At 47.1% G+C, this 26,765-nt stretch overlaps 1 protein-coding gene across 3 annotated transcripts in view; it reads left to right on the forward strand.

Moving 5' to 3' along the window:
• PRKCA (protein kinase C alpha) overlaps nucleotides 1-26,765 on the forward strand; it is a 420,895-nt gene that overhangs the window by 174,687 nt on the left and 219,443 nt on the right. For all 3 annotated transcript variants that reach the window (XM_062175255.1, XM_062175253.1, XM_062175254.1), the window contains one exon: nucleotides 4,304-4,386. In XM_062175255.1, coding sequence (XP_062031239.1) covers nucleotides 4,304-4,386 — 83 coding nt within the window. The remainder of the gene's footprint in view (nucleotides 1-4,303; nucleotides 4,387-26,765) is intronic.

Consider the following 26,765-nt stretch of genomic DNA (forward strand, 5'->3'; position numbering starts at 1 on the left):
GCTGGCCCCCAGTCTTTTCCTTTCTTTAAGTGTTTTCACTAAAAGACCTATTTACTTAGTTGAAAGAGCAACAGAAGGAGGGAAGAAGGGAGGGAGGGAGGGAGGGAGAGAAAAGGGGAAATAGAGGGAGAGATTTATCTTCTGTCTGCTTGTTTACTCCCAAAATGGCCACAACAGCCAGGTCTGGGGCAGGCCGAAGGAACTCCATCCAGCCCCAAACGTTCGGGCCATCTCCCACTGCCTTCCTAGGTATATTAGCAGAAAGCTGGGCTGGAAGTGGAGCAGCCAGGACTGGAACCAGCACAGAGGTTTGGGATGCCAGCATCACAAGTGGTGGCTTCACCTGTTTTGCCGTGATGCCGGCCCCCAATCTTTTCTTCAGCCAACTAGCAACACTTCTCAGACGTTTTCATTATATTATCTCACAACATACAGTTTCTCAATCTTGTTTGGAACTGGAAACCAGAGTTTAAGGCCAGCCATCCGTGGTTTAGGGATCTCTGGTCATTGCTCAGTTTTCTTGGGCCGTCTTTCCTAGGACAGCATCAGCCAACCTTCAAGTTCTTTCCTGTCTCCCTGGGGGTGGCAGAAGGGGGCAGTCGGGCTGTTGCTCCTTAGTCACCAAGGCAAGGGTACACTGTATTACTATTCTTCCTTTGGGGCTGCTCTCTTCTGAATCTTGCATCAGGGTTGCAGGATCTTTGTCCTCAGATAAAGTAAGTAGCTCTCTCCTGGTGGGCTCACATATGAGGAAGGGGGAGGGGGGCTGTCAAGGCAGATGGGGAGGAAATAATTTTGGGGGGATTTGGAGCTTTTATTTATTTTGCCATCCCTGTGGATTATCCTGGGCAGCGAGGGCCTGGGTCTTTTAGGATGAGATTTGATGAGAGGGATTTTTTTGAGGTGCAAACCAGGAATACTTCCAGCTGGAGCTGTCTGATTGCATTGATGTGTAAATGCAGACAGAAAGGACAGGTACAGAAAACAGACTGTCCTTCCAAAGGGATTTGTTGAAGTGTGGGTTTTGCTAACAGTGTCCACCCACACGTGGAGATCATTTAAAAAGAGACGAAAGACCCAAATGTGTGAGCGATTAAGAAGGAAATTGGCGTGTTTCTAACGACGTCCGTCAGAAAGGATGGCCGTGCTCCGGTCTCCCCTTTCCTGTGGCTGTTGGTCTTTCCAGTCTCAGCAGACGAAAGCAGGCGTTGTGCCTTGGGGGTGTGAACAGGTCGGATGGATGTGTGCCATCACAGCACTGCTTTGTTGTCCCTCCTTGGAGGCTTTGATAATGAAGATACTTTGAGCAGAAGCACAGGGGAAAGGGCTCTTCTCGGAGGGCTCACGGGGCTAAGCGCTGTCCTTCGAGTCAGCCTGGGCTGGGCAGCCAGGGCGCTCTTTCTCTTCACACACCACCTCCTGGCCCTGCCTCTGCTTGGCAGACAGGTGTGATGGGCACAGTAGCCAACGGCAGCTCCGGAGAACCCCTCTGAGGGTACAGCTGCACTTCCGGAGGATGCTCACCTTCAGAGATCTTCATGTATCACCTTTTGACACGTGGTTCACATTTACAGGTCCAGCTCTTTGCTAAATGTCAAGCATGTATTTCCTTTTCAAAACATATTTTTTTGCAGGTGCATGGTAGTATGACCCCTTTAAAGGAAAGCTATTTAAGAAAGCAGTCGGTCATCTGCTTCTACTTCCCTGACATGGTATACACATATCTTCCTCCTCTGGGCTTATATAGAATGTATGCATTGTATAAACATGAATGTCTTTATATAAATACTTGTATATATTTCTTGTCATGTACCCATTTTCCTGCCACCCTTATGGGAAATATTGGCAGCAGCTCTAATGTCCTTTGTGCTCCAGAGAGCTTGTCAGGAAATGTGACAGGTAGAAGAAAAGTGAGCCGTGGAGCCAAGCACGCTTTGGCACAGGTTCCTGTTGTACCACAAAGTACATGGGTGACCTTCAGCCAGATCTTCATTTGTCTGTGGTCCGTGCATCTGTCCATTTATCTGCCCTCGCTTTACCTGTCCCATCTACAAATACTCCTTGTGTGCTTACGACACGCTGGATCCTGGAGATTTCTACAGTGTTTTCTCATCCATTAAATGTGGTTACTGAAGCATAGTTAAGGACTTACAGTGATGAAGGGACCCAACAGAACGCCTGGCCCACACGGGATGCCTAGTGGGAGTTGCTCTGGGTCAGTTGCAAGTCTCTGCTGTTGTGCCGTTCCCCCAGCATCAGTTTCTTCCATTTCCTCGCAGCCTGGGTGATGATGAGCAGCTACTTTCTACCTGAATGACTCAAGAGTCTTCTAACTGCCCTTGCGACCCCCAGTCTAGTCCATTAAATTCTTCCTCCTGCCACCCTTTGCACTTCTAAAGCATTACTTTTGCCTGTGTTACTCTTTTTGAGAATCTGTCAGTGGCTTCCAAGGCTTATCAAAAACATCCAGATTTTCTTAGCTGGGAATTCGATTTCCTCAAGGCATTTCAGCTCTCAGCAAACCTGCCATCCTCTCCCACCCCGAAGTGACCACCTTCTGTGTTCTTCATCCAGTGACACATGTGCAGGGAGTTGCATCAACACTGGCGAGAGGAGATAGCCCCTGAACCAAGAATCGGGGAAGTGCTAGCCTTCCTTGTGCAGTGTCTTAATCCATTAGAGCTGCTGTGACAGAGCACCTTGGACTTGGGTGATCTATAAAGAATACAAATTTATTTTCTCATAGTTCTGGAGGCCGGGAAACCCAAGGATAAGTGCCAGGGTCTGGCAAGGACCTTCTTGTCGCATCCTGCAGATAGGAAGTATAACACCATGTCTTCACGTGGTGGAAGGGGGAAGGGGGAAGAGACAAGAAAGATCCAGCCCTTCCGTTTATAACAACATAAACTGAGTTATAGGTTAGCAAAACCCTCGTGGCCCAATCACCTCCCAAAGGGCCTAACACCACTACGGTGACAACGGAGTTTCAACATGAGGTTTGGGAGGACAAACATTTGAACTCTAGCATGTACTATAGACTTATCCAGTGGTGCTGAGGGCCTAGTGCTTTTTAGCACCTTGTTCCTGCTCAGCAAACAGCAGAGTAGAGGGCACTGTTTGCAGTAGATTTCACCTCTGGTGTGTGTGTGTGTGTGTTTCCCACATTGTACCATCCACAAAAACCTCTTGGGGATCACTTGTTATTTTCCATACTATTAAAATTGTTAAAAGGATTTATTTTATTTATTTAAAAGTCAGAGTTAGAGGGAGAGGGGTATTATGTATATACATAATATATATATATATATATATTATAAAATATATATAATATAGAGAGAATATATGTAGAGAAAAATATATGTATAGAGAGAAAGAATCTTCCATCTACTGGTTTACTTCCTAGATGGCCTCAACAGTTGGGAAACTAGGAGCCAGAAGCTTCATTTGGGCCCCTACATGGGTGGCAGGGCCCCAAACACTTGGGCTGTCTTCTGCTACTTTCCCAAGTGTGTTAGCAGGGAGCTGGATTGGAAGTGGAGCAGCCAGGGCTTAACCAGCTCCCATATGGGATGCCTGTGTTGCAGGCAGTGGCTTTATCCACTATGCTACAGCGCCCGCCCCTATAACAATTAAATTTGTTCATTGATTTATCTTCAGGATTAGTTATCAAAACCATAGTGAGCTTGGAAAATATTTGCTGTGGAATAAATTTTGCTAGATTTTCAGAGGCTCCCCAGCTGGTGACAATGCCTATAGCAAATAGATATAAAAAGGTTTAAGGTATTTCCCGACTGTGTGTTTCAAAGAGCTGTTTACTGTAGATTAGACTAGTGTTGTATTGGATTTCTTAAGTTCAGAATTCTACCAAGGAAGTCTTCAGTGTGCTTATCTATAATCAGTAATTCCCTTTATATTCGTTTTACAGGGTATGCGGTTTATATACATCTATTTGCAAGGGCATGTGTGTGGGTCTGTTGATCCTGGATGGTGCAGAGTCCGCTAAGTGTTGGCTTCTGGTTTGCATGTGGGGAAACTGTCTGTCTCTGGATGTCCTCTTGCTCAACTTTAGGAGCTACCACTTATGTCTGCTTGGCCCCTGTTAGCGTTGGCATTTTAAGGTTCTATTACCCACAAGTCCAGTTCTTACCAAATATTGCTGATTTACAAACAAAATGCTATTTGTAAGACTGTCTGTGTAGTGAAATTAGATTAACTTTTAATAGCAAGGAGTCCTGTTTGGAAAACAAAGCTCGTTATTAAATCTAGACTGTTCTAATTGTAGATTTTTTTTTCTCTCCACCAGTTTGCTGTTTTGTGGTTCACAAGAGGTGCCATGAATTTGTTACCTTTTCTTGTCCGGGTGCGGATAAGGGACCTGACACTGATGTGAGTATGTCTGGAAATCATTATGTGATGATATTGTGAATTTCTGAGCCTCAATTTTGAAATGCCTGTACAACTGTTGTTTTGACGCATGCTATTAATGGAAGGCTTCTCAATTAGTCTCATGTAACTTGGCTTGTAGAAATGAACAGATTTATAGTCCTGTTGCGCCCAGATTACTTCTTGAGAAGTTCTTGAAGAACGGTTAGTTTGTACTTTTCCACCCTGGGCAGTCGCAGTGACGAGATCCGCCATATTTATTGCAGTAGCTTTGTTGACAGATTTTACAGTGAGCATAAAATCACCTTTCAGTTTATTTCTAAAGGGTTGTTAACTTAGAAGTCTAGCGTTGTTTTTGGCCAGTGTCCCAAACCATTGGATACTTACTGCATTGTCATTGCGTGTTATAAATGCGACTGCTGATTGAAGTAACTTAGCATCTGTTTCACTGAACATGGATCTTGGAAGCTGCCCACCTGATTTCATTTATTGTACCCTAACTCACCTGGCTCTCTTGTGCATCTCTATCACATTTGCTCACTGGAAATGGGGATCAGCAATGGAGACCAAGAGTTAGGGGGCCTGGGAAATACCAATATCTAGAATTGACTGGGTACAAATAAGCTTATGCTGCTATATGAAAAGTTGTGTTTAAACAAGAACCATGAAAATTTGTAGAATAGGCTTGCAGAAGTAAAGATTTCTGTTTGAATTGCTTTGCCAGGGCAGTATAGTCACTCATCCTTAAGTTATATACTTCAAGCAATTGTTCCAGGCCGAAGACTTTGATTTTGAAGTGGATTTTTCAGTGCAGACCAGGGCTAAATCTTTCCTTTCTTGGAAGATGTCTTCACAGTGGGCATTGATGGGTTCAGATGTGTTTTGTTACCAATCTGTAATAAAGGAACTTACTACATGTTGCTCAGTACGTTGGGGTGTGCTATGTTTTGGTTAAGAAGCTGGAGGAAGCGACACAGAGTGGGTGCCCTGGGCCCTGACCACCAAGGTTGCACCAGGGCTGCAGAGGGCTCATCTTCTCTTATGTCTTTGTAGAAGAGGAAGTCCTTATTCGTGAGTGTTGAGTGACTTGTCAACCAGTGTCATTCCCATCACTCCCTCCACTCTCCATAGTCCCCTTCTTTCTGGAATAGTGTCTATGCTTTGGACATTTTAGAGATTAAAAATAGATGGGGCTGGCGCTGTGGCTCACTAGGCTAATCCTCCACCTGTGGCGCCAGTACCCTGGATTCTAGTCCTAGTTGGGGCGCCGGATTCTGTCCCGGTTGCTCCTCTTCCAGTGCAGCTCTCTTCTGTGGCCCAAGAAGGCAGTGGAGGATGGCCCAAGTGCTTGGGCCCTGCACCCGCATGGGAGACCAGGAGGAAGCACCTGGCTCCTGGCTTCGGATTGGCTTAGCTCCAGCTGTAGCAGCCATTTGGGGAGTGAACCAATGGAAGGAAGACCTTTCTCTCTGTCTCTCTCTCTAACTCTACCTGTCCAAAAAAAAAAAAAAAGGGTCATAGAATCCAGACCTATCTAAAAAGCCGTGCCCTGTTACCTTGTCCTGACGTTGTCCTAAAGCATTGCCTGGTGGTCTCTTTCCCTTCTTGCTTGCTCCTCCCATCTTCTTCCTCCCATGTGACCCTTCCTCATTTCTCTCCCATTTTTACCCTATCAAGAAAGTGGGGAGGAGGAGGGGGGAGCATGCTACAGGATTAGTTTCTGTCTGACCCCTCCCACTTCCTCCCTCCTCCTCTCACCAGCTCATTCTTGCACTTATATACTCTTCATTGAGAATCTTTAATGGGCCAAACTGTACCAGGCTCTGGGGTGAAAGAATCAACACAGAGATGAGCTCCTTGCCTTCATGAACGTTCTTCTGTGGGAAGAAAGCTGACATTAGAAAGTCACTTGTTGAAATAGGATACAGGCGCACTAGCAGGTTTCCCTGAAGGGCCTACTCTAGGTCAGCAGAGAAGGCTTCCCTTAGGAGTGGTCTTTAGAAAGAATTTCCAGAATGGGTAGCAAATAGACAGGGCAAGGAAGGTGTGTGTGTGTGTGTGTACACGTGTACATGCTGGGGCATAATGGGTCCTGGAAAAGACTTTTAGACAAAGGGAAGAGCAAATGAGAAAGTCAGGATGTGGGCAGGAGATGTTCAGGAAAGAAACTGAGAAAGGTGGGCAGTGGATATCTGGTTCAGGATTTTGAACATAATTTTAGGAGCTGTGGGTGCCCAAGGAAAGGTTTCGAACCAGGAATGGTTTGATCCCGTTTGTATCTTGTCATGGTTGCTCAGGTTCCCTTGTGGGAAATGTTTGGGCTTGGTGTGCTGGTGCGGCTGGCTAGAGGACCCGCACGGAAGTACCTGTGCTCCAGGGCAGGACGACAGAAGCCTGGAGAAGGATGAGGCGAAGCAGATGGACAGAGCAGACTCGATCAAGATAGACGTGGGAGCCACTTCTGCAGTTCTCGGTTATTGTGGGCTCAGATGGATGGAGACGTTAAGAACGACTCCTAGGTTTCTGGCGCAAACACAGGAATAGATGGAGGCCCCTCCAGGCTGTGCAGACACCAGAGGGAGAGCTTGTATCTGGGAGAGTGGGATGGGGCATAGCTACAGTTTCACTTTAGATGAGTTGAAGAAGTCTGGTGCTCAGAAGACATTTACAGACAAGGTGTGGAGGACAAAAGTGGAAGGATGTCCTAGAGATAAAGATTCCTATTTTTTTTTTTTTTAAGCACTGGGAATGGAAGGGGAAAGGGACAGGTCCCAGGACAGAGCTCTCAGGGAGGGAGAACAAGGAGGAACAGCTGGAGAAGAGCCGGGGACCATTCTGATTTTACAGGTTCCTCAGGGGCAGGCGGCCCGCTCTCTGATCATGTCTCTGCATTTGCAGTGGGCTCTCTGCAGGTTTGTGATCCTGCTCATGAATAAGTAACGCGCAGTCTGGGTAGCACAGGCATGTTTCCGCGGGGAAGTCTTGGGGTTATGCCTGCTCTAGATCAATTAATGCCTGTTAATTTTCGGCAGCCCTTTTCATGCCCAGAATTTTGTCTTTCCTGTTGGATGATCGTGACTTGGTCCCCCTACTCATGGAACCTGGGGCCCAGCAGAAATGCTTTGGCGAGGATCTGCCGGGTGTGAAAGGTGCTGGGAGCCACACCTGTGGTCTAACGTTCAGCAAAGTGCCGCTCTGCTCACCTCTGTGTTGCGTTAACTTGCTGTGGATGCTGAGCCATACTTTTTTTTTTTTTTAAATATCCTTGAAAGTGAAGTTGATAGGAGATTTTTTTTTTCCAATATGAAAGAGAAGTACATGAGATTGAAAAGCTGCAAAGAGTCCTTGAGCCCTGCTCATCTGGTTCATGAAGGATTGCGCATTCTGTTCTCAGGAGGAACTTTTTTTTTTTTTTTTTTAAAGATTCGCTTATTTGAAAGGCAGAGTTACAGAGAGGCAGAGAGAGAGAGAGAGGCCGGCGCTGTGGCCACTCCTGCCGTGCAGGCATCCCATATGGGTGCCAGTTCAAGTTCTGGCTGTCCCACTTCCAATCCAGCTCTCTGCCTATATCCTGGGAAGGCAGTGGAAGATGGCCCAAGTCCTTGGGCCCCTGCACCCACGTGGGAGATCTGGAGGAGGCTCCTGGCTTCGGATCAGTGCAGCTCCAGCTGTTGCAGTTGATTGGGGAGTGAACTGGCAGATAGAAGACTTTTCTCTCTCTCTGCCTCTGCCTCTCCTCCTCTCTCTGTGTAACTCTGACTTTCAAATAAATCTTAAAAAAAAAAAAAAAAAAAGAATCTTTTATCCTTCCATGCTCTGATTCACTCCCCAAATGGCTGCAATGGCCATTTGGGTCGATCTGAAGCCAGGAGCCAGGAGCTTCCTCCGGGTCTCCCATGTGGATGCATGGGCCCAAGGACGTGGGCCATCTTCTACTGCCTTTCCAGGATCTAAGCAGAGGGCTGGATTGGAAGTGGAGCAGCTGGGACTCGAACTGGTGCCCATATGGGATGCGGGCACTTCAATCAGTGGCTTCACCCACTACACCACAGTGCTGGCCCTGGGAGGACTGTCTTGTGCTGTCTTTTTCTGAATAGGTTATGAAGTTTTAGAATTACAGAGCTGGAAGGGGTGTTGAATGAAGATTTATCTGAGTTCACCTTCTGTAGACCAGGGGCAGGGATATTGAAGAGAGGCATACGTATCTGGGCTACCGTCCTCGGTTGCATCTGAGGCTCTAATGGGTGCCTGGCTGACTTTTTCAAGAGAGTTTGTCACCAAGGGAAAGAGAGAGGGCTTGGGTTTTGTTGCAGGAAGGACACGTAAATAGCTCATGTGAGATACTTCCATCAAAGGTTCTATCCCCGTGTTGAGAAGAGTGTTGAGGCCATGAGAAAGACCAGTCCAAAGAGAGGGAGGGATCATGGAAAAGTAAAATAGAATTTAAGAGAAAAACCCACCCCAAGCATTTTTCCTCCTGAAAAATTTGAAGTTTTGAATTAGATTTTTCTTCTTAGTTAAGTTGCACTGTTCCTAGGTTGCTTACTAATGACCTCACTGAGCCCGCAGACTCCAGAGCATTCACAGATACAGGAAACAGGGTGACAAACCTTGTGAAACCCACAAATATTGTACCTGCTCTGCCATCCAAAAGATGAAAGGAAAGGAAGCTACTGAAAAACCAAACAGCAGTGCCCAGACGATTTCTGCCAGGTGGCAGAGTGTGAAGAGCTCTTCTGAACTGAGATTCCCTTCAACACTCAGAGAGCAGCCACAGTTGAAAGTGGGCATTAGATCAGGGGACCGTGGAGGAGGAAGGGCATCTTGTGATCAATGGAAGGTCCCAGGGAAGATGCTCAGGCCAGTGTCCCAGCTCATGACCTCCGGCATTCCCTAGCAGCTTGTAACGACAAGAGCCAAGCATTTCCTAGACTTTGAGTGCAGGTCCGTACGTGCTGAGTGGGAAAGAAGGGAAAATGACAGGTGTCTAAAGAACCCGAGGAGGGTGGTGAACACATCCACAGAGACTGCGTGTCTTCGGAGCTGGGACGCGCAGACACCACGCTGCCTGGCTCACCGCGCCGGCAGCGAGCGCTCTTCCTCCGTGGAGTTGGGGAGGCTGGGTGAGTCAGTGCAGGATTTGTTTCTAGGTATGGAGCCTGGGGCTCTGCCCAGGACCCCTCTCCTGCAGTCAAGATCTGACAAGACAACAACCTAACAGAATTAAGTCAGAAGTGGTCCATGTTTAGGAAGTGCATTCTCCCCTCCTCTACCAAATTGCAGTCGGACTGGGACAAGATCAGACAGAGGAGGGGGTAGGACCTTGCCTTGCTTTGAGTGTTGAGGGTACTGACTGTGACTGATCTGTGGAGGAGCTGCACCTGCTGTTATTTCTTCAGCACCAAGGATCATCTGTCCTGCTGGGTTTCTCTCCCCTGCCATGAGAATGGTGGGGGTGGGAGGTGACGAGGGTTCTGAGGAGCTGGCTCTTCTCCAGATGGCTGCCTCTCAGTTCTTAAAATTCTATCTCACCAGCCTTGTTCCCCAGTCTGGAGCTTCTCCCTGCTGGTGAACAATCTCCATGCATCTTCAATTATATCTGTTCTTGGAGCCCAGCCTGCTAGAGGGAAAATGGGAGATTCAGGCTGTCCACTGCGCATACATATATGTGACTGGGGCATGCATGTGTGTGACTGAGCTGATGTCTGTAACTGTTCGTGCAGGTGTGTGCATGTGTGAGAGGATGCGTATGGCACACTCAGCCTCTCTTTCATACTTCCTGTTTTCTCCATGTGCCTGAAAAGGCTCCTAAGCAGCGCTTCCAGAGAATCACACCAACCTTGGTCCTGCTCTTCATGCATCACCCACTCCTCAGCCTGCCTTTTTAATTTTTTTTTTTTGAAAGATTTATTTATTCACTTGAAAGTCAGAGTTAGAGAAAGGGAGAGACAGATCTTCCATCTGCTGGTTCACTTCCCAGATGGCCTCATCGGTCAGGGCTGGGCCAGGCCAAAGCCAGAAGCCAAGAGCTTCTTCTGGATCTTTCACCTGGGTGGCAGGTGCCCCAACACTTGAGCTATCCTCCACTGCTTTTCCCAGGCTATTAGCAGGGAGCTGGATTGGAAGTGGAGCAGCCAGGACACAAACCCGTATCCATATAGAATCAACGCAGTGGTAGCTTTACCTGCTAGACTGCAATGCCACACCCTCCCCTCCCCTCCCCTAACTCCTGGCCTCTCAGTCAGTGAAGTTGCAGGGAGAGATGCTGTACCTCCATGACAATATAAAGTGCTGCATATACTAACAGCTATTTGCACATCATCTTTGGAACACTTTCTCTGTGCACAGGGTTTGTGGACATCACAGAGACTGAGAATGGGAGCTGGGTCATCTGTTCAAAGGCTTCAAGGCTGCGGGACAGTCGGCTCCCCTGGCGTCGCTGTTTGTGTTTTTGCGGAGCCACTGTTTCACTTTGCCTTGCACATTTCCTCCGGTGGCTCTCGCCTGGCTGTGGAGACGCTGTTCACACAGTAGTTTGCACCTGTTTTTCATGAACAGTACAGTTGAACAGAATTCAGGTGATGTCCTGGATTGTTGTCGTACTTCAGCTGGGAGACAGCCAGCCCAGATACAGGCAACGTCACAAGTTTGCTGACACCTGCCAGGATGTTTACTGGAGGACCAATTGAAGTTGATTAGCTTGTTAAAAGGTAGGGCGAGGAGGGCCGGCGGCGTTATGGCATAGCAGGTAAAGCTGTTGCCTGCAACACTGGCATCCCATATGGGCACAGGTTCGTATCCCTTCTGCTCTACTTCCTATCTAGCTCCCTGGTTATGGCCTGGGAAAAGCACTGGAAGATGCCTGAGTGTTTGGGTCCCTGCCACCCAGGTGGGAGATTGGGTGGACCTCCTGGCTCCTGGCCTAGCCTGGCCCAAAGGCTAGCTTTGGTTTTGACTACACCTTCAGGTGGGTGATTTTTGGAAACCTGAACCTGTGAGGAGCTAAGTACATTAACTGCAGGCACGGAGAGCCCCACATGGAGCTTGTGCACGGAGGCCTTAGCACAAGTCACTGCTGAACCCCCCGACCACCCCTGTGAAGCCGGACTCTGGAGGACTGGGGGCCCAGCAGTCAAGATCACTTTCTTTCCTTGAGAGTTCTCTTGTCTTAGAAACACACCAAATAATTTTTAAAAATGCTGCTCAATTGTTTGGAATTCAACATTTCAGAGATTCACTTATAAAACTTAAACCATCTAAGCTAAATCTGGAAATAAGTAAGTGAATCATCTATTTTCTCCAAGCCACCTTTACATTTACTGTGAAAATAAGATTTTCTGAATAAAGCCAGCTATGCCCCAAAACACTTTTATGCTCCTGAACTGACAAAACAGAGTGAGATTTGTATAAGGCACAAGTGCTAAAAATTGCATTTGACATGCACCTGAGTATAGCCCAAAGAGTCCTGGCGTGGGCATCGGGGGTCCCTCCTGCATCTGAAATCCTTTCTAGACCTTGGGTTTCCTGCTTATAAATATGGAGGCTGAATTTAGTGATCTTTGCAGTTCTTCTCAGTCTGAAATCCCGCTCCATTCCATCCATCATTAAATGTTTATCGAGGGCCTCATGGTGCGAAGGGAGCACCTGCCCTCCAGATCCAGGAAGGACCATCCAAGTGCAAGGATAAGCCAAGTGTGCCTCAGTTGTACCGAGACCATGCAGGGTCGCTGCCGCCCGGGGGTGGGGGTGGGGGGCAGGAAGGGGCTGGCGAGTTGAGCAGAGAGAGACCCTCTAAGGAGCAAATAAGAGAAGCCTTCGTGCAGATGGTGGTGACCTTTTCAGATCTATCCTGACCTTTTCCAAGAGCTTCTTTTAACACTGAGCACATCAGTATTTTCACGTGTCTCACGCTGGCTTCAGAGGAGCTGCGTCTCTTGTTTAAGACCTCCCCGCTGCAGCACCTGCACACGTGCTGGCCAGAGGCGCCATGATGGGCATGCCAGCAGGGCCAGCCGCACCCTCCAGGAGCCCGCTCACCAAACCTCCTCCGCCCCCACCCACAGGTGCCCCTCCTCACGTGCTGCGATGCCACAGGAAACCTCAAAAAGTTATTTCAGGGAAACAAACCCAACTAAAAAAAACCTCCGGGGCTAATTCTGCTCTCCCGTGGGCGGGTTATTTTGTGCACCAGCTTTGCAGTAACAGAAGTATTTCCTGCAGGGGAGGGGACTCCGGCTACATTTGCGCCAAATTAATTTAGCCTGGAATGCAAATGAACCTCGAAGATGTGACTCCTCATCCACGGTGCTGATGGGAGAAGGACACAGAGGCTCTGGAAGTCCCTTCTCTCAACCCACCCCTGTCCAGGGGCTTGGGGATTGGCTCTGGGGTCTGCACTTGATTAGGTGAGCAGAAATGTGTGTAGTAAGGACAAGTGCGATGCTTGCACTTTAACCAGTTGCTAGACGCAGGATTTCAAGGGAGTCCCCACAGGGATTTCCACTGCTTGGACATCTTGGGAACTCCACTTTTGGAAAGGCACAGGGGGCCAGCAGCACATTCTTTCCAAAAATCTCCACTCTTGGCAAATTGTCAGCGGTGGAGAGAGTGGTGAGATGGTTTGGGGAAGCGGCCAAAAGCCCAGTGGAACCAGTCAAAAGGAGAGGCCCTTTAAAAAGTGTGTGTGTGTAGGGGATGGGGGAGCTGTTTTGAGGAAGCAGGCAATAAAATAGAGGGCCTTGTTGGAAAGCGCATCCCCTAACGTCAGCAAGTCCGAGACGTGTGTGGGCTGAGCATGCAAAGAGCAGGTTGGAATGGTTGCATAAGCCCTTCTAGTGAATAACCACATTTGTTTTAAAAATGTAGCATTGCCTAATGACCATGCATACATAGAGAATGTTTTGTGGCAAAGTCTCTTCCTTTTGAAAACAGAGTGCCCTGGAGCCAGTGATGTGGTGCAGAGGGTTAGGTAGCCTCCTGCAATGGAGACATCCATGTGAGCCCTGGTTTGGGTCCTGGCTGCTCCACTTCCCACGCAACTCCCTGCTAATGTGCCTGGAAAGTAGTGGAAGATGGCCCAAGTGCTTGGGCCCCTGCACCCATGTGGAAGACCCAGATGGAGTTCCAAGCACCTGGCTTCAGTCTGGCCCATCCCCAGCCATTTTAGCCATTTGGGGAAGTGAACCAGCACGTGGAAAAATCTCTCTTCTCTGTCGTTCCTTCTCTCTTTGTAACTCTGCTTTTCAAATAAGTAAATAAATCTTAAAGAAAATGAAAAAGAAACTCAAATGCTTGGTACAAGGTCTGGGACGGAGTAGATACTCAGTATACTTAGTGAGTGAAAGACAGTGAAGGTGCAGTAACTTGACTTGATCATCAGTGGTATTCATGTGGTCTTCAGTTAGTTAAATGTTCTCAGTGCACCTGTGGCTGTTTCATCAGCATGGTTATCCTCCCCCTTGGGGCAGGAGAGGAGACACCCTTGGCCTTCCCTAGTTGCTGCAGTAGCCATTGTCAAGCTGTTGTCTTCTCTACTTGGAGTTTTTAAGATTTTACTTATTTCAAAGGCAGCATTACGGTGGGGTGGAAGAGGGAGGCATGAGAGAGGGAGGTCTTCCATCCACTGGTTCATTCCCCAGATGGCGTCAATGGCTAGGGTTGGGCCAGGCTGAAGCCAGGAGCTGTTTCCAGGTCTCCTGCATGAGTGCCAGGACTCAAGCACTTTGGCCATACCTTGTTGCTTTCCTAGGCACATTAGCAGAGAGCTGGATCAGAAGTGGAGCAGCTGGGACTTGAACTGCTGCTCATACAAATGCCGATTAACTCACCACGCCATAGTGCCAGTCCTCTCTGGAGTTTTGTTTACCATGTGATGGCCCTAGATGATGACTTTTGGTTGGTTGGGATAAACTCGTTGTGATGATTTCCTTGTTTAGCTTTTTCCTGCCTTGTCCAAGTGGCTTAGTAATGTCAGTTCACAAAGGAGAAGCAACCAAATGACCTGGATGCAAGGACTGTTGTTGGGAATGGAATCTGCCACCCAAGTTCCAGTCACTGGAAGCTGGAAGATCCTCTGCATAAGAAATGATGTCTTTACCTGACAAATACTAGTGTCTGTTATGTGTCTGGTAATTTTCTTGACGTGTAGTCATTATAAGGAATCATTAAGTGTTTCTTGAGCTGCTATGGGACACAAAGGTTAAACAACACAGTGCTTGTCTTCAGTGTATCCTTGATGGGCAGTCATGGGTGTGAGTAAACATTTCATTCACATTGTTACTTCAGCTAATAATAAACACACACGCACTAGGCATAGATTATTTCCCTTGCACACATGTGGACACGGAGGCTGGAGGCTACTGAAGTGACTTCCTGGAGTCCAGCGGTAAGCAAAGCTCTGAGCTTTGAGCTGGGTCTCTCTTCTTCCGCATGTGTTCTCTTTCCTGTGTGTACCACACGGCTGATGAGCAAAGCCAACTTGTGGGCGAGTGTTCTGTCTGTGTTTCTGCGTGGGGTCTGGTATCTCATCCAGTGGCAATGAGAAACCTTAGCGCGGTGAGAGAAGGGGACGTTGTGATGGTACAGCAGGTGAAGCCACTGCCTGTGATCCTGGATTCCCTTTCAGAGGGCCTGGGATCGGGTCCCACCTCTGCTTCTGACTCCATTTCCTTCTGTTGCATGTGGGAGGCAGCAGGTGATGGCTCAAGATGGGAGACCCCAGTGGGATTCCTGGCTCCTGGCTTTGGCCTGACCCAGTCCCAGCCATTGTTGGCACTGGGGGAGTGAACCAGTGGATAGGAGATTTCTCCCCAGTCCTTCCCCTTGCCCCTTGTATCACTGTTTATCAAAGAAAATGAATAAAACTTTTAAAAAATGGGAAGAGAAATTTGGAGTGATGCAATCCCAAGATATTAATAATAAACACATTGACAAGGCAGGAAGGCAGGGACCAACAATGTGTCCCAGGGAAGACTGGTGTTTGCAGGGCTGATGGGAGCCAGGGGAGGCTAGAACCGTTTGCACACATGGACTGGATCCTCCTCTGGAGAGTACAGATTGGGACTTCTCAAGGCACTGTGTTTCTAGAAAAATCCAGATGGCTTCACCAGAACTAGAATGTCAGCCCAGAGAGCTTTCTGGCTCCAAGAGGCTTGTTCCTGAATTTTAGTGAGTCACTTTTTTTTTTTTTTTTTTTTTTTGCAAGCTAAACTCAAATCCCACTCAACTCGTATCTTCCTCACCTTGGTCCTGTTTTCTGTTTCCACTGCTTAGTAAATGTCCAGCAGGAGGCTTGAGAAGAGATTTGAACAGGAAAGTTCATTGTCTTGGGTTCTTGGAGTAGGAGGAAGGGCTCTGAGGATTTCCTAGCTAGTGTTATTACTGTGCCAGTTTTTGATTGATAATAGGATGAAGGACCAAAAACAAACCAAGCCATCAAAGAACCCTCGTCTCAGGAATTCTGTTTTGGCCTTTGATAGTGGTAAGAGAGGTTGGGCAGGTGGGGTGGTTGGGAGACACCTGTCTGTTGCTGTTTCTGTTGCATTATACCAGAAACTGAGCAAACGTCTAATTAGGAGGGTCTGATACCATCAAGACAAGTTGAGCAGTGGGAAGGGTGATTGTTACCACTCATTCAACATTTATAGTCTAGCCTGTTCCAAAACACATTTGCTTTGAGAGCCACATAGCAAGGAAAACCAGCTCGGAGAAGGATGTTGTCATTTGGTATCATCACTGGACTTGTCCATCCCTTTCCTTATTTTCCTCACTCTTCACTGTTCTCCTGGCGCCCCCCCCCCCCCCCCCCCGCTCTCCATGCCAATGCTCGCCTCTTGCATCTAATCCCTGTTGGAACACCAGTCTTTCCTCTCTACACAGTCTCTCAAGCCGGAGATGTCAGGACTGTCTTGGGTGTGTCTAAGAGGCCTCCAGGTTCTGCAGGTTCCATCTCCAGATGTGTCTGTCTCTGTGTGTGTGTGTGTCTGTCTGTCTTCATGGCCACTTCCTTACTTAAGGCCCTGTCACGTCCTGTGAGTTGGTCTTGTGGCCCTGGACTGTTTCCCATTTAGGCCATCCTCTGTGTTGCCCTCCCCCACTCCCCGTGCTCTAGTTATAAAAGCAGAAAAAATCCGATTGCCACACTCTCCTGCTTGTCTTCCAAGGGTCTCCATGAGGTCACATGTGATTACATCCCTGGCTGTTGGCTGGGACTTTTGTTCCAGGAGACCTTGGTTCTGCCCCACGCTGGCATCCCCAGGACGGTAGCACAGGTTTCTTGCATGGTAGTGGCAGTTCTCCAAGATGACGAGCCCTGGTGAGCATCCACTGGCGTTGTTTCCTGATACCTCATTGGCCGAGCCCAAAGTCACCATATATTTGGGTTCTTCAGAGAAACAGAACCAATGATGTTGGGAGGGGGGAGAAGGGGAGAGGGAGAGGGAGAGGGAAGTTTAATTTGAGGAACTGACTCATGCAATTATGGAGCCTAAGTCCCTAGTTTGCAGAGTGAGTTGACAAGCTGGAGACCTGATGGGGTAGCTCCAGTCTGATTCCAATGCTGTGAGAACCACAAGAGCCGTGGAGGTAAAGTCCCACTCTGAGTCTGAAGGCCCAGCCAGCTCAGGACCCAGGAAAACTCCCTGTTTCAGACAAAGTGCAAAGGCAGGAGAACGCTGATGTGCCAATTTAAAGGCCTCTGTCAGGGAAGACCTCTCCAATCTGGGGGGTCGGTCAACCTTTTGGTTCTATTCAGGAATGAAGCCCCTCCCCCCCCAGCTTCTGGAGGGCCACCTGCCTTACTTAGCCTGTCCATCTAAATGTGAACCTCATCCAAAAATATCCTCATGGAAACAGCCAGAAACAAGGTTTGAGTCTCTGGGTACCTGTGGTCTGGTCAAGTTGACACATGTAATTATTCACCACCGCAGGAACAGACACAAGGGTGTGGATTGCGGGAAGGGTGGGTCACTGGGGCCATTCATCTAGGTTTCCCACAGGAGGACTGACTTTGGTCTTAGTATCATACTTTCCTTACCTAAATCTTACTCATCTCTGTATCCCCAGTGCCTGCTATGATTGTGTTTGTTGACTGAATGAATGAAGAATGAGGTCTCTTATCCCAAAATAAATTAAAAGAACACCCTTGGTCTGAGTAGAGTGTTGGTAAACGTTGCTTGGGATTCTCTCAGACTTAAGGTCAGCCTTTTCCTGATTGTCCATTCCTATCTTTAGAGAAATGAATTCCCCCGAATGCTTTTTTTTCATGTTGAGGAACTTTTCAGTGCTTGACGTTTAAGCCTCACAACATTATGTAAGATGCCCACTGAACTGTGCTTGCTAACTGTGTGGCCGGGATCTTTTTAGCTTGCTGGATCTTTTCTTTTGTGAAATGTTGATGAAGAAAAAAAATCATTAAAAGGTGCTCTTGTTTTGTCAAATGATTATTTTGGGTGGATATTCCATGGAGCAATTGCTAACTATGCAGTTAACCTGGAAGGTTTTTGTAACAAATCACAACTCAGAAAGAGAAACAATAGGGACACAGGGGCCAGAGTCTTTGATTTCTTTTCCATTTGACCACAGCTTTATTGGGTGCAAGCCTCTCCTTTGCCCGTCTATGCCAGGAAATACGAGGATATTTCCAAACATTCATGGAAAAATGGAATTAAAACATGAATTTATGTGGTGCAAAAAGTTCATTGAAGTGCATATCATGAAAAAAGTGTGCAAATATCTCAAAGAAAATTTTTGCACCCAAGTAAGCTTACCTCTTCATCCCATTTCTCCGTGAACTTTTTGAGGTGCCCTCCTATTCTATGCAAAAGACACAGAGGCCGCTATTCTTAGTCATGAGAAATTTGTATCATTATGGGATTGCTGTAGGGAAAATCATATTCAAAATGCACAGATTATAAACTGCTTTACAGGAGTTAGGTTTGGGTTTTTTTTTTTTTTTTTTATTCTCATCATCAAACCTAAGACAAACCCTTTTCAGAAGACAATTTGTTTCTTACTCAGCTGCATTGAGTCACCAACTTGTCCCTCCCCGTCTCGTTTGCAAAGCAGGAAGCTTTGTAGAGTTAACGGATATAAATGTTTAAAACATGAGACTTTCATACTTGAGAATTATGTTCTCTGTGGAGGAGGGTAATTTTAGGTTTCTAGATATTAAGCTGTATCATGACTCATTTGTTCTTAAACAGGTCGTTTGCCCATTACTAAAATTAATCACAAAAGGCCAGGGAAGCTGGAAAAAGAAGAGGAGTTCACACAGCACCTCTTAAAATTAGAAAGGCAGGGCTGCTCTCTTTTGCATTTGCTAAGTTTGAATGATGCACCAGATCTTTTTTCTTTTTGGTTCAGGGTTGGTAATTCAGGGTGACTTGATGTGCAGAAGCAGAAGTGGGGGAGAAAAATGTCAGGTTGAAAATTTTAAAAGGAATCACGTGTGTCAGTGAAACAAAACGCGTCTGAGACCCACGTGACCACCATCAGTTTTGAGATGTGTGCCCCTGTCAGCCGTAGTATCACATAGGAAACCTCTGTTTATCCAGGAACCAAAAATAGGAAAAGCCAACAAAACAGCTTCTGGAGAAGCACAGTTTGCTTGATAGCCTTCTGACTTACTCCCGGCCTCGTCTCCTGGATTTACCCTCTGCACAGCAGCAGGGTGGTATTTTGCGTGTATCAGGCAGATCGCATCACTGTGTTAGTCCATCTTTCTTCTGTAGCCTCCCTTAACCATTACTGTAAAGTCCCCACAAGGCCCATTATGACTGTGGTCTGGCACCTGCCCGTCTCGCTGCCCAGGCGTACCACGCTCGTTGGCACCCCACAGCCGTTGCACTGGCGGAGTCTTCTGCACGGAAAGTGGCCCCCGGATCTTCGTGGTCCTCACTGCGATCACCCAGGTCTCTGTTGAGATGATAGCTCCTTCGAGGGACATCTCTAGACCACACCCTCCCTTCACTGCTTTCTGTTAGTCCATTCTCCCTTATATACCTCATGGCTTTCATTGTCCTCTTAAACCTTATTCCTCGTTTGTTACTTGTTATTGTCTATCCTTCCACTAGCGTGAAAGCACCATGGGAGCAGGAGCTTCAGCTCACTTTTTTATTTAGCCTACAACAGTGCGTGGCACATAGAAGGTACATAATATATGTTTGTTAGCTAGGTGAATGAGAATACTTCTATAAGAAAGATGAAACATAGGATTTTCTTTTGGTTTCTTCCTAAGAATAGAACTCAAAGGAAATGTCCTAGGATTGGTAGTGATTGTCTGTTTTTATGGCTGTGATGCTGTACCACATAATAGTAATAAACTAGCCAAGCCAGTTAATCCTGCCCTTTTTTGACAGGCAGAATTAGAGAGAGAGACAGAGAGAAAGGTCTTCCTTCTGTTGGTTCACCCCCCAAATGGTTGCTACAGCTGGTGTGCTGTGCTGATCCGAAGCCAGGAGCCAGGTGCTTCCTCCTGGTCTCCCATGGGGTGCAGGGCCCAAGCACTTGGGCCATCCTCCACTGCCTTCCCGGACCATAGCAGAGAGCTGGCCTGGAAGAGGAGCAACCAGGACAAAATCTGGCACCCCAACCGGGACTAGAACCTGGGGTGCCGGTGCCGCAGGCGGAGGATTAGCCTAGTGAGCCGCGGCGCCGGCCCATCATCTTTGTTCTTGAAACATGTGGTCTATAAAGTTAATTTTAAAATGAAAGTGTGCATGACCTATCTTGTTTAACTAGAATACCTGACTAATCATCAGATTTCAAATGTCATCCATTCTAGGTAAAGGTTGACATAAAACCTTGAGAATAATTTATATCTAGTGGGATTTAACATTGAGGATTATGACTGCATAATGATTTGGAGCACTGTCCTTTTCCTTAGATTTCCCTCTGTAGCCATCAGTGTATTCTACTGACACTCTGTTGAACAGTGGGGAGTTGTTAAGTACATTGTGACTGATCAGTGGCATAAAATATTCGCAGCCATTAAGCACGATGATTATAAAGATATGGAGAAATGCCTAGAAGATACTAGGTGTGAAAGCTTCATATGAAGTTATTGCCATACTTCTACGTGTTGCAGAATTTGTGTTCATGGGGGCAGGAACTAGAAGGTAACCTAAGAAATTGAAATCACTTGATTGCTATTAGATTTATGAGAGGTTCAATTTAGGGAGATTTTCCTTAGATGTCATTTTGTTAGATGTGCACTCTTTTGAAAATTCTAGCATTCTTATTGAAATATGAGTGTTTGTACCTCTGTCTAGCTTCATCCAGATAATTCTCTTGAAATACGACCAAGTTGCTATTATCATCCAGAACGTTGTCGGAATGGAGCACGCCCCCCCACGTGAGAATTTCACCCCAGAGTGTGTGATGAAGCTGTGGCTGCCGGTGTCTAGACTGCCACATGCTAAGTGTACCAGTTTGGGTTGCACTCAGACGTGAATAATAGTAAACCTGCCTAAGTAGTGACTTGAAATAAATACAGATTTTCTCTCTGCATTTAGCAAAACATTTAGCACTGGGCTGTCCAGGGCTGACATGGTGGCTCCAAGATGCCATGCGGCACCCAGACTCCTGCTGCTGCCTTTCGGTCTTACCTTGTAGCTTCCATCCTTGCTCTGTTGCCTGGTGTCCATTTACATCATTCTGGCCAGAACTGCGTCACAGAGCCACCCCTCTTGGGGAATTCAGAGGTTCTGGTTCGTGTGTGTGTGTGTGTGTGTGCTGGTTTATGTTAAGCTGGGCGTATTTCCATGCAGAATAGAGTTAAGGTAATTCTGCAATAAAGAGGAGGAGATTATTACGCAAGTACCAGACATGCTATGTGAAAGCCGCTGAGAGTAAATGGCCCTGTGTGTATGAGCCAGCCTCACTGTGTGTGCCTGTGTGGTCGGCTGTGCTGCTATTCCTGAGACTTCGTCCCGGGAGTGCAGGAAGAGTGGTATCATGGTATCATGACGGGCATTGAAACGGAGTGGAATTAACCACGCTTCTCGATCTGCTGGTGGCAGAAATATTGGGGGGTGAACCAACGGAAAGGGAAGACCTTTCTCTCTGTCTCTCTCTCTCACTGTCCACTCTTCCTGTCCAAAAAAAAAAAAAAAAAAAAAAAGAGAGGGAGAGAAAGAGAAAAGAGAGAGACAAGGATGAAGAAGTCTTGTGATGAGGCTTTTCAACAAGCTCTTCGCTCCTCTGCAATATTTTCTTGGTTCTTTCTGTGTGGCAATTGTACTTCTACATTGTCTGTTTTGTAAGAGGCATTTTGCTTATTAGATAAAATATTTTGAACTTCAGTGATTGTTATAATATTCCAATTTCGAGTAGCTCCTGTTAGTAGCTACAAGGGCTGACTAGAGCAAAGCAGGCACACTAATGAACTCACTGCTCTTTAGGGCGGCTTTGGTCATCTGCAGAAGCGGCAGCACAGCATCCCTTGGGGCTTGGGAGGTCGTGCTCCTTGATGGGTGCCAGGCTTTCCCTGTGGTGTGGTGTGCAGCACGGGCAGCAGATCGTAAGAAACTGGCACGACCAGCAGTGCATGGGAGGCTGAAGGATCATCCAGTCGTAGCGTAGGGACCCAGACCGTGAAGAAACAAGTTGTAGGAGTTGAAGACAGCGCCTTCTCATTACAGGGTCACCTGCCCAGCAAGAAGGGCCAACTCCCCTTTGGAACTCCAGGGTTGACCATGACCCTACGAGGAGGTGTCCTGAGAAGGTGGGTTGAGCATCAACCCCAGGAAGAACCTCCAGTGAACCTGAGCTGCCTGTGGTTCTAACAATAGCAGAGACCCCTGGAGCAGGACACCCTGCCTGGTCTAACAAGGGGCGTCCGACCTGATTCCGATCCTCTGTGCTGAAAGATTCCCTTGGCTCCTGTCACTTAGGTCTGAGAGGAGGCCGGAAAGGATGCTGTTTTCCCTCTGGGATGTACCCTTCTCCTGTCCTGCCTAATTTTCCTCCCCTCCTCCCCTGCAAGGACTCCCCATCACACACACTTCCCCCCAACTCAGTTGCCTCTTCCCTTCCTGCCTGCGGGCGCCCCTGGGAAGCATCTGTGTGATGTGTGATTGTCGACCACCCCTACTCAGACACTGGGGGCCCCTGAGGCCAAAGTCTAGCTTTCATCTCCATGTCCTCAGAACTCATCCAGCAAATGGCAGTCACTGGCTCCCAGTATGTACTTATTAAATTAGCAAGTAAATGAATAGGGTGAGATTCTGTTTGAATTTCTGTTTTAACTTCATGGACACCAGTACCATTCTAACAGGTTGTCCTTGAACCTCTGATGTTGTGGCCTCTTAGCATGATGCGTGGTTATTGAGAAGAACACATCGTTCTCCATGCACCTGGCCATCGAGTTGGGATGTCCAACTCCCCATGCTCACAAGGAGGTTGGAAACTACCCACTGGGCTGGTGCTATACCATATTGGAGCCCTGGTTTGAGTCCCAGCTGCTGGACTTCGAATCCAGCTCCCTGGTAATGTGCCTGGGAAGGCAGCAGAAGATGATCCAAGTGCTTGGGCCCTTGCCACCCATGTGGGTGACCTGGATGGAGTTCCCAGGTCCTGACTTGGGCCTGGCCCAGTCCAGACTGTTGTGGCCATTTGAGGAGTGAACCAACAGATGGAAGATCCATCTCCCTGGGTGCCCTCCTGTCTCTCTGTAAGTCTGATTTTCAAGTAAATAAAGATTAAAAAATTACCCATGAGTCCATTTCTGTGGAACACTTCCCCTGCTTTCCATTTCATGGGTAGAATGTCCTTTCTCTGGCTGTGTTCATGATGACAACATGAACCACGGGGCAGCTAGGTTGCTTGGAGTGGACACAAGTACGATGGGCCTCCGGGTTCCCTTTTGTTTATTGAAATAGAATAGCCAGAGAAGAACAAGGCACATTTTAGAAAGAACTTGGCGCACATGTAGTTGAAGCAGTCTTACCTCCGAGAAGCTAAGGAAAAAAAGTCCCAATGCTAGCTGTTGTTCCAAGGTATTTTTGGTAGGAGAGTGCTTTCTTCTTTCATGATGGAAGATACAAATAGGAGGTGGGGAGATGGCTTGCCCGAGTTGTTTGGTATTTCATCTTATTTTCATCTCATGAGTGAAAAGAAGGCCTCAGCAGAGACCAACCACGAGCAGAGTGGAGAGGGGAATTTTGTTGCATTCTCCTCTCAGATTTGTTGATGATCCATGATTTGGTTCTAATCCTTACCGCTGGGAGTTATTTTCAGTATGTAGCTTTGTAGATGGAAGAGCCTTCTAAGAAGCTCTTGATTCAGATAATATTTTCTATTTTAATTTTATTCAGGGAAATGCATTTTTTTTAAAGTTTCTGAATAGTTTTTAGCCTTTAAATGAGTAATTTTATTTACCATTACATTTGACTATCAGCATTTTACTGTTATTGCTATCAGAAAGGTTTGGTCTAAGAGGCATTGATGAACCTGGTAACCTAATTTTAGACCTCCTGAAATTTGGCAGATGGATGGTATTTATAGTGTTCCGAATCAGTTCCTATTAGATTTCCAAAAATAATCACATCATTAGAGAATTCAAGAAAGGAAAGATTTTTAACTCCAAATCTAATGCCTAGAAAATTGCCTGTAGTCCCCTACACTGAGATATGCATTTTGGTAACAATCTCTGAAGAGGCTTTTTGTAGCCTCTTCATTTTCTTTCCTGTGTGATGCTGCTGTTGTCATGGAAACAGATCTTGGAGTTGTTTTGTGATACAATGTAAGGGACTCCCTGATAGAGAGGTTTGCTGCAGCTCATCATCCACACACAGCCTTCATCCAGTGTCGTGTGTAACAGCTTTTGCAAACCATGGAACTCTGGTTCCGGGGGTCATAGTGAGCACACATGATTTTGACACCCATAAGCATGACACAGACACCAGAACTGCCACCCGCGGGAGCCTTGGAGGCACTGTTTGTGTTACAAGTTGGGGAAATCACATCCTCGATTGGGGCAGATCACTGCTGCCCTCCCACTGAGGGTTGGCTCAGGGGCCAAGGAAAGCTTTGGAGGTTCGTCGCATGGTACAGGAGAGGAGCAAGGCAAGAGGTGCAGGGCGTCTCTGCTAGAGACTGCAAGCAGCTTTGACGTGGAGACCGGCTCCTGAGGTGACGAGTGGCTGTCACGGTTGCATGTGACAGCTTGGAGGCCTCCAATCAGAACACCTCCTTGGGAAGTTTGCAAGTTGTAGGACATGAATCATTTCACTGGGTGTGTGATGATGTGTGTGGCTTGCGGTCTGAGCTCTCAGGTGGGAGCGAGGCAGCCCTGGACCCTCGCTGCCCTGCGACTTCTCACCTTCCAGTTGCTGGTGCTTCCAGCCCTTGCGCTGAGGATTGAACGGGGAATGGGGAAGGTGCGTGCTAAGTGCTTGTTCCCGTAGTATCCCCTAGGGCACTGGCTCTCCAAGGGACGTCCCAGGCCTGAGAACCTGTGGGAAATGCAGACTCCAGAGCCAGAGATGACCGAGTCTGCACCTCGGGCTCGGGCCAGCGGTCCGTGATTACCCAGGTCTCCGGTGCTGCGCTGTGTTTGAGAGCGGCTGCTCTCAGGCGTGTTCCTGGGTGTGGTCTCCCCAGGGACGGGACTGAGGACGGTTCTCGTTGCAATGTCAGACCTCTCGGGCTCTCCTCTGCTGGAATTCACACAGCTCACTGTCAGGAGAAGGATACTGAATAAGGTGGTTTGGGGATTCTTAAGCTACTGACACAGCAGGAGAGTATCTTTGAGAAAGTCCATTTGTGTTTGCCTTGCTCTTAAAGACATTTGAAGTCAACTTACAAAGTTCATGAAGTCAGCAGCCGTTTTCTCCCTACATTTCAAGGTCTGGATTTATTACTAACAATTGACTTAAAGCTTTTCCTTGGTCTGGAGAAACAGTTGTCCACACTGTTTTCTGATTCTGATGTTCTGTATGCCTATTCCTGTGTGACTGTTGATTTCTGGGCTTTGAAATCCAAAAGATTGGTCCCCAGACTGTCAGCACAAGTGAAATGATTCCAGTTCCATTTGCAGCTCCTATTTTAGAGACAATGAAATTCTCCTGAGTCTGCCATTCCTGATTTTGTTGCTTTTTAAAAGTCTGCTAGAGAACTTATTTAAAAAAAAAACCTGCAGTGATTTAAAAGCCTTAAACCAGGGCATTACTGGTGTACTGGGGGCAAGAGGCCTTCACTGATGAGACGCCAGAGACTTCGTGTGGCATGTGGCATCCTCGGGACTCTGGGGGTCTGCCCGCTCAGTACAGACCAAATTGTAGCTCCAGCTAATTTTGATTTGGAAATTGCCCCCCTTGAAAGTGCTAAAAGTGTCTGACATTTGCAGGATTTCTGCAGCCGTCTGCAGTTTCTCTCGCAAGTGTAGTCACAGACATTGAGGGAAGTATTTGGCGGTTGCTAACTCATGTTTTTATATAGTGTGGGAGTACAAATAGAGTCCTAATAGTGTATCACAGTGATGGGTATACAGAGCGCAGTGCCTGTCAGAGTTCTCATTTTTATGGATTTTAAACATGTCTTGGGCATCCAAATACAAACACATCTATAAAGATAGCAGTAGGGCATGACCAGAGATCTTTTGCTCTCTTTCTCGATTGCTTTCACTCTTAGTATTCCTAGTAAGCATTTTCCCTAGGATCCCAGAAGATGACATAAATGAGAAAACAGAGTTCCACTTTCTTCTATGGAAAATTGAAATGTGATTTTTTGGTAACTTTCTTGGCTAACTAGGATAATTCAATGCAAACATCCAATTATGCCGTGATAACTCTAATCTGTCTGGGTCTGTACTCTTCAAAGAGTCTTACTTCGAAGAATGTGTATTGAAAAGAAGGCCAGTTCAAGACAGATTCTGTTTGCTTGTAAGAAAATAAGCTCCATGGGTTTATGGATTTGTACCCTGTGTGTAAAAAAAGAGAAAATGGGGTCAAGAATTATGTTAGCTCTGAAAGTCACGACTGCTGGCTCAAGGAAATAGGGAGACCTGGTTTGTAGTTTTAGATAAGTCCCCAAATGCTGAATGTCCTTTAAAATAATGAAACACTTGAGTAAAGAAAGAATTCAGGAGCAAACTTAAATGTGGCTTTTGGGAAAAGAAAACAAACCAACCAACCTCCTTCCATCCCTGCCCCCTTGGCTACTGTGAAATCTCTCCTTCCCTTCTTTGTCTTGTCTTAGCTTGCATTTTGCATGTCAGAGATGAGTCTTTCTCTCGGTCTGGTCCATGGACCGCTCAGAACATTCAGCAGGGAAATCCTGAATGATGTGTCCTCCAGTGGGTGGGCATCTTCCAGACAGAGGAAGACTGGGACCCAGCAGGGAGGACCCCAGGCAGCAGGCTGTGAGGTTGTGCCAAGTCTTGG

This window comes from Lepus europaeus, chromosome 18, assembly GCF_033115175.1.
Source record: "Lepus europaeus isolate LE1 chromosome 18, mLepTim1.pri, whole genome shotgun sequence".
Classification (NCBI taxonomy): domain Eukaryota; kingdom Metazoa; phylum Chordata; class Mammalia; order Lagomorpha; family Leporidae; genus Lepus; species Lepus europaeus.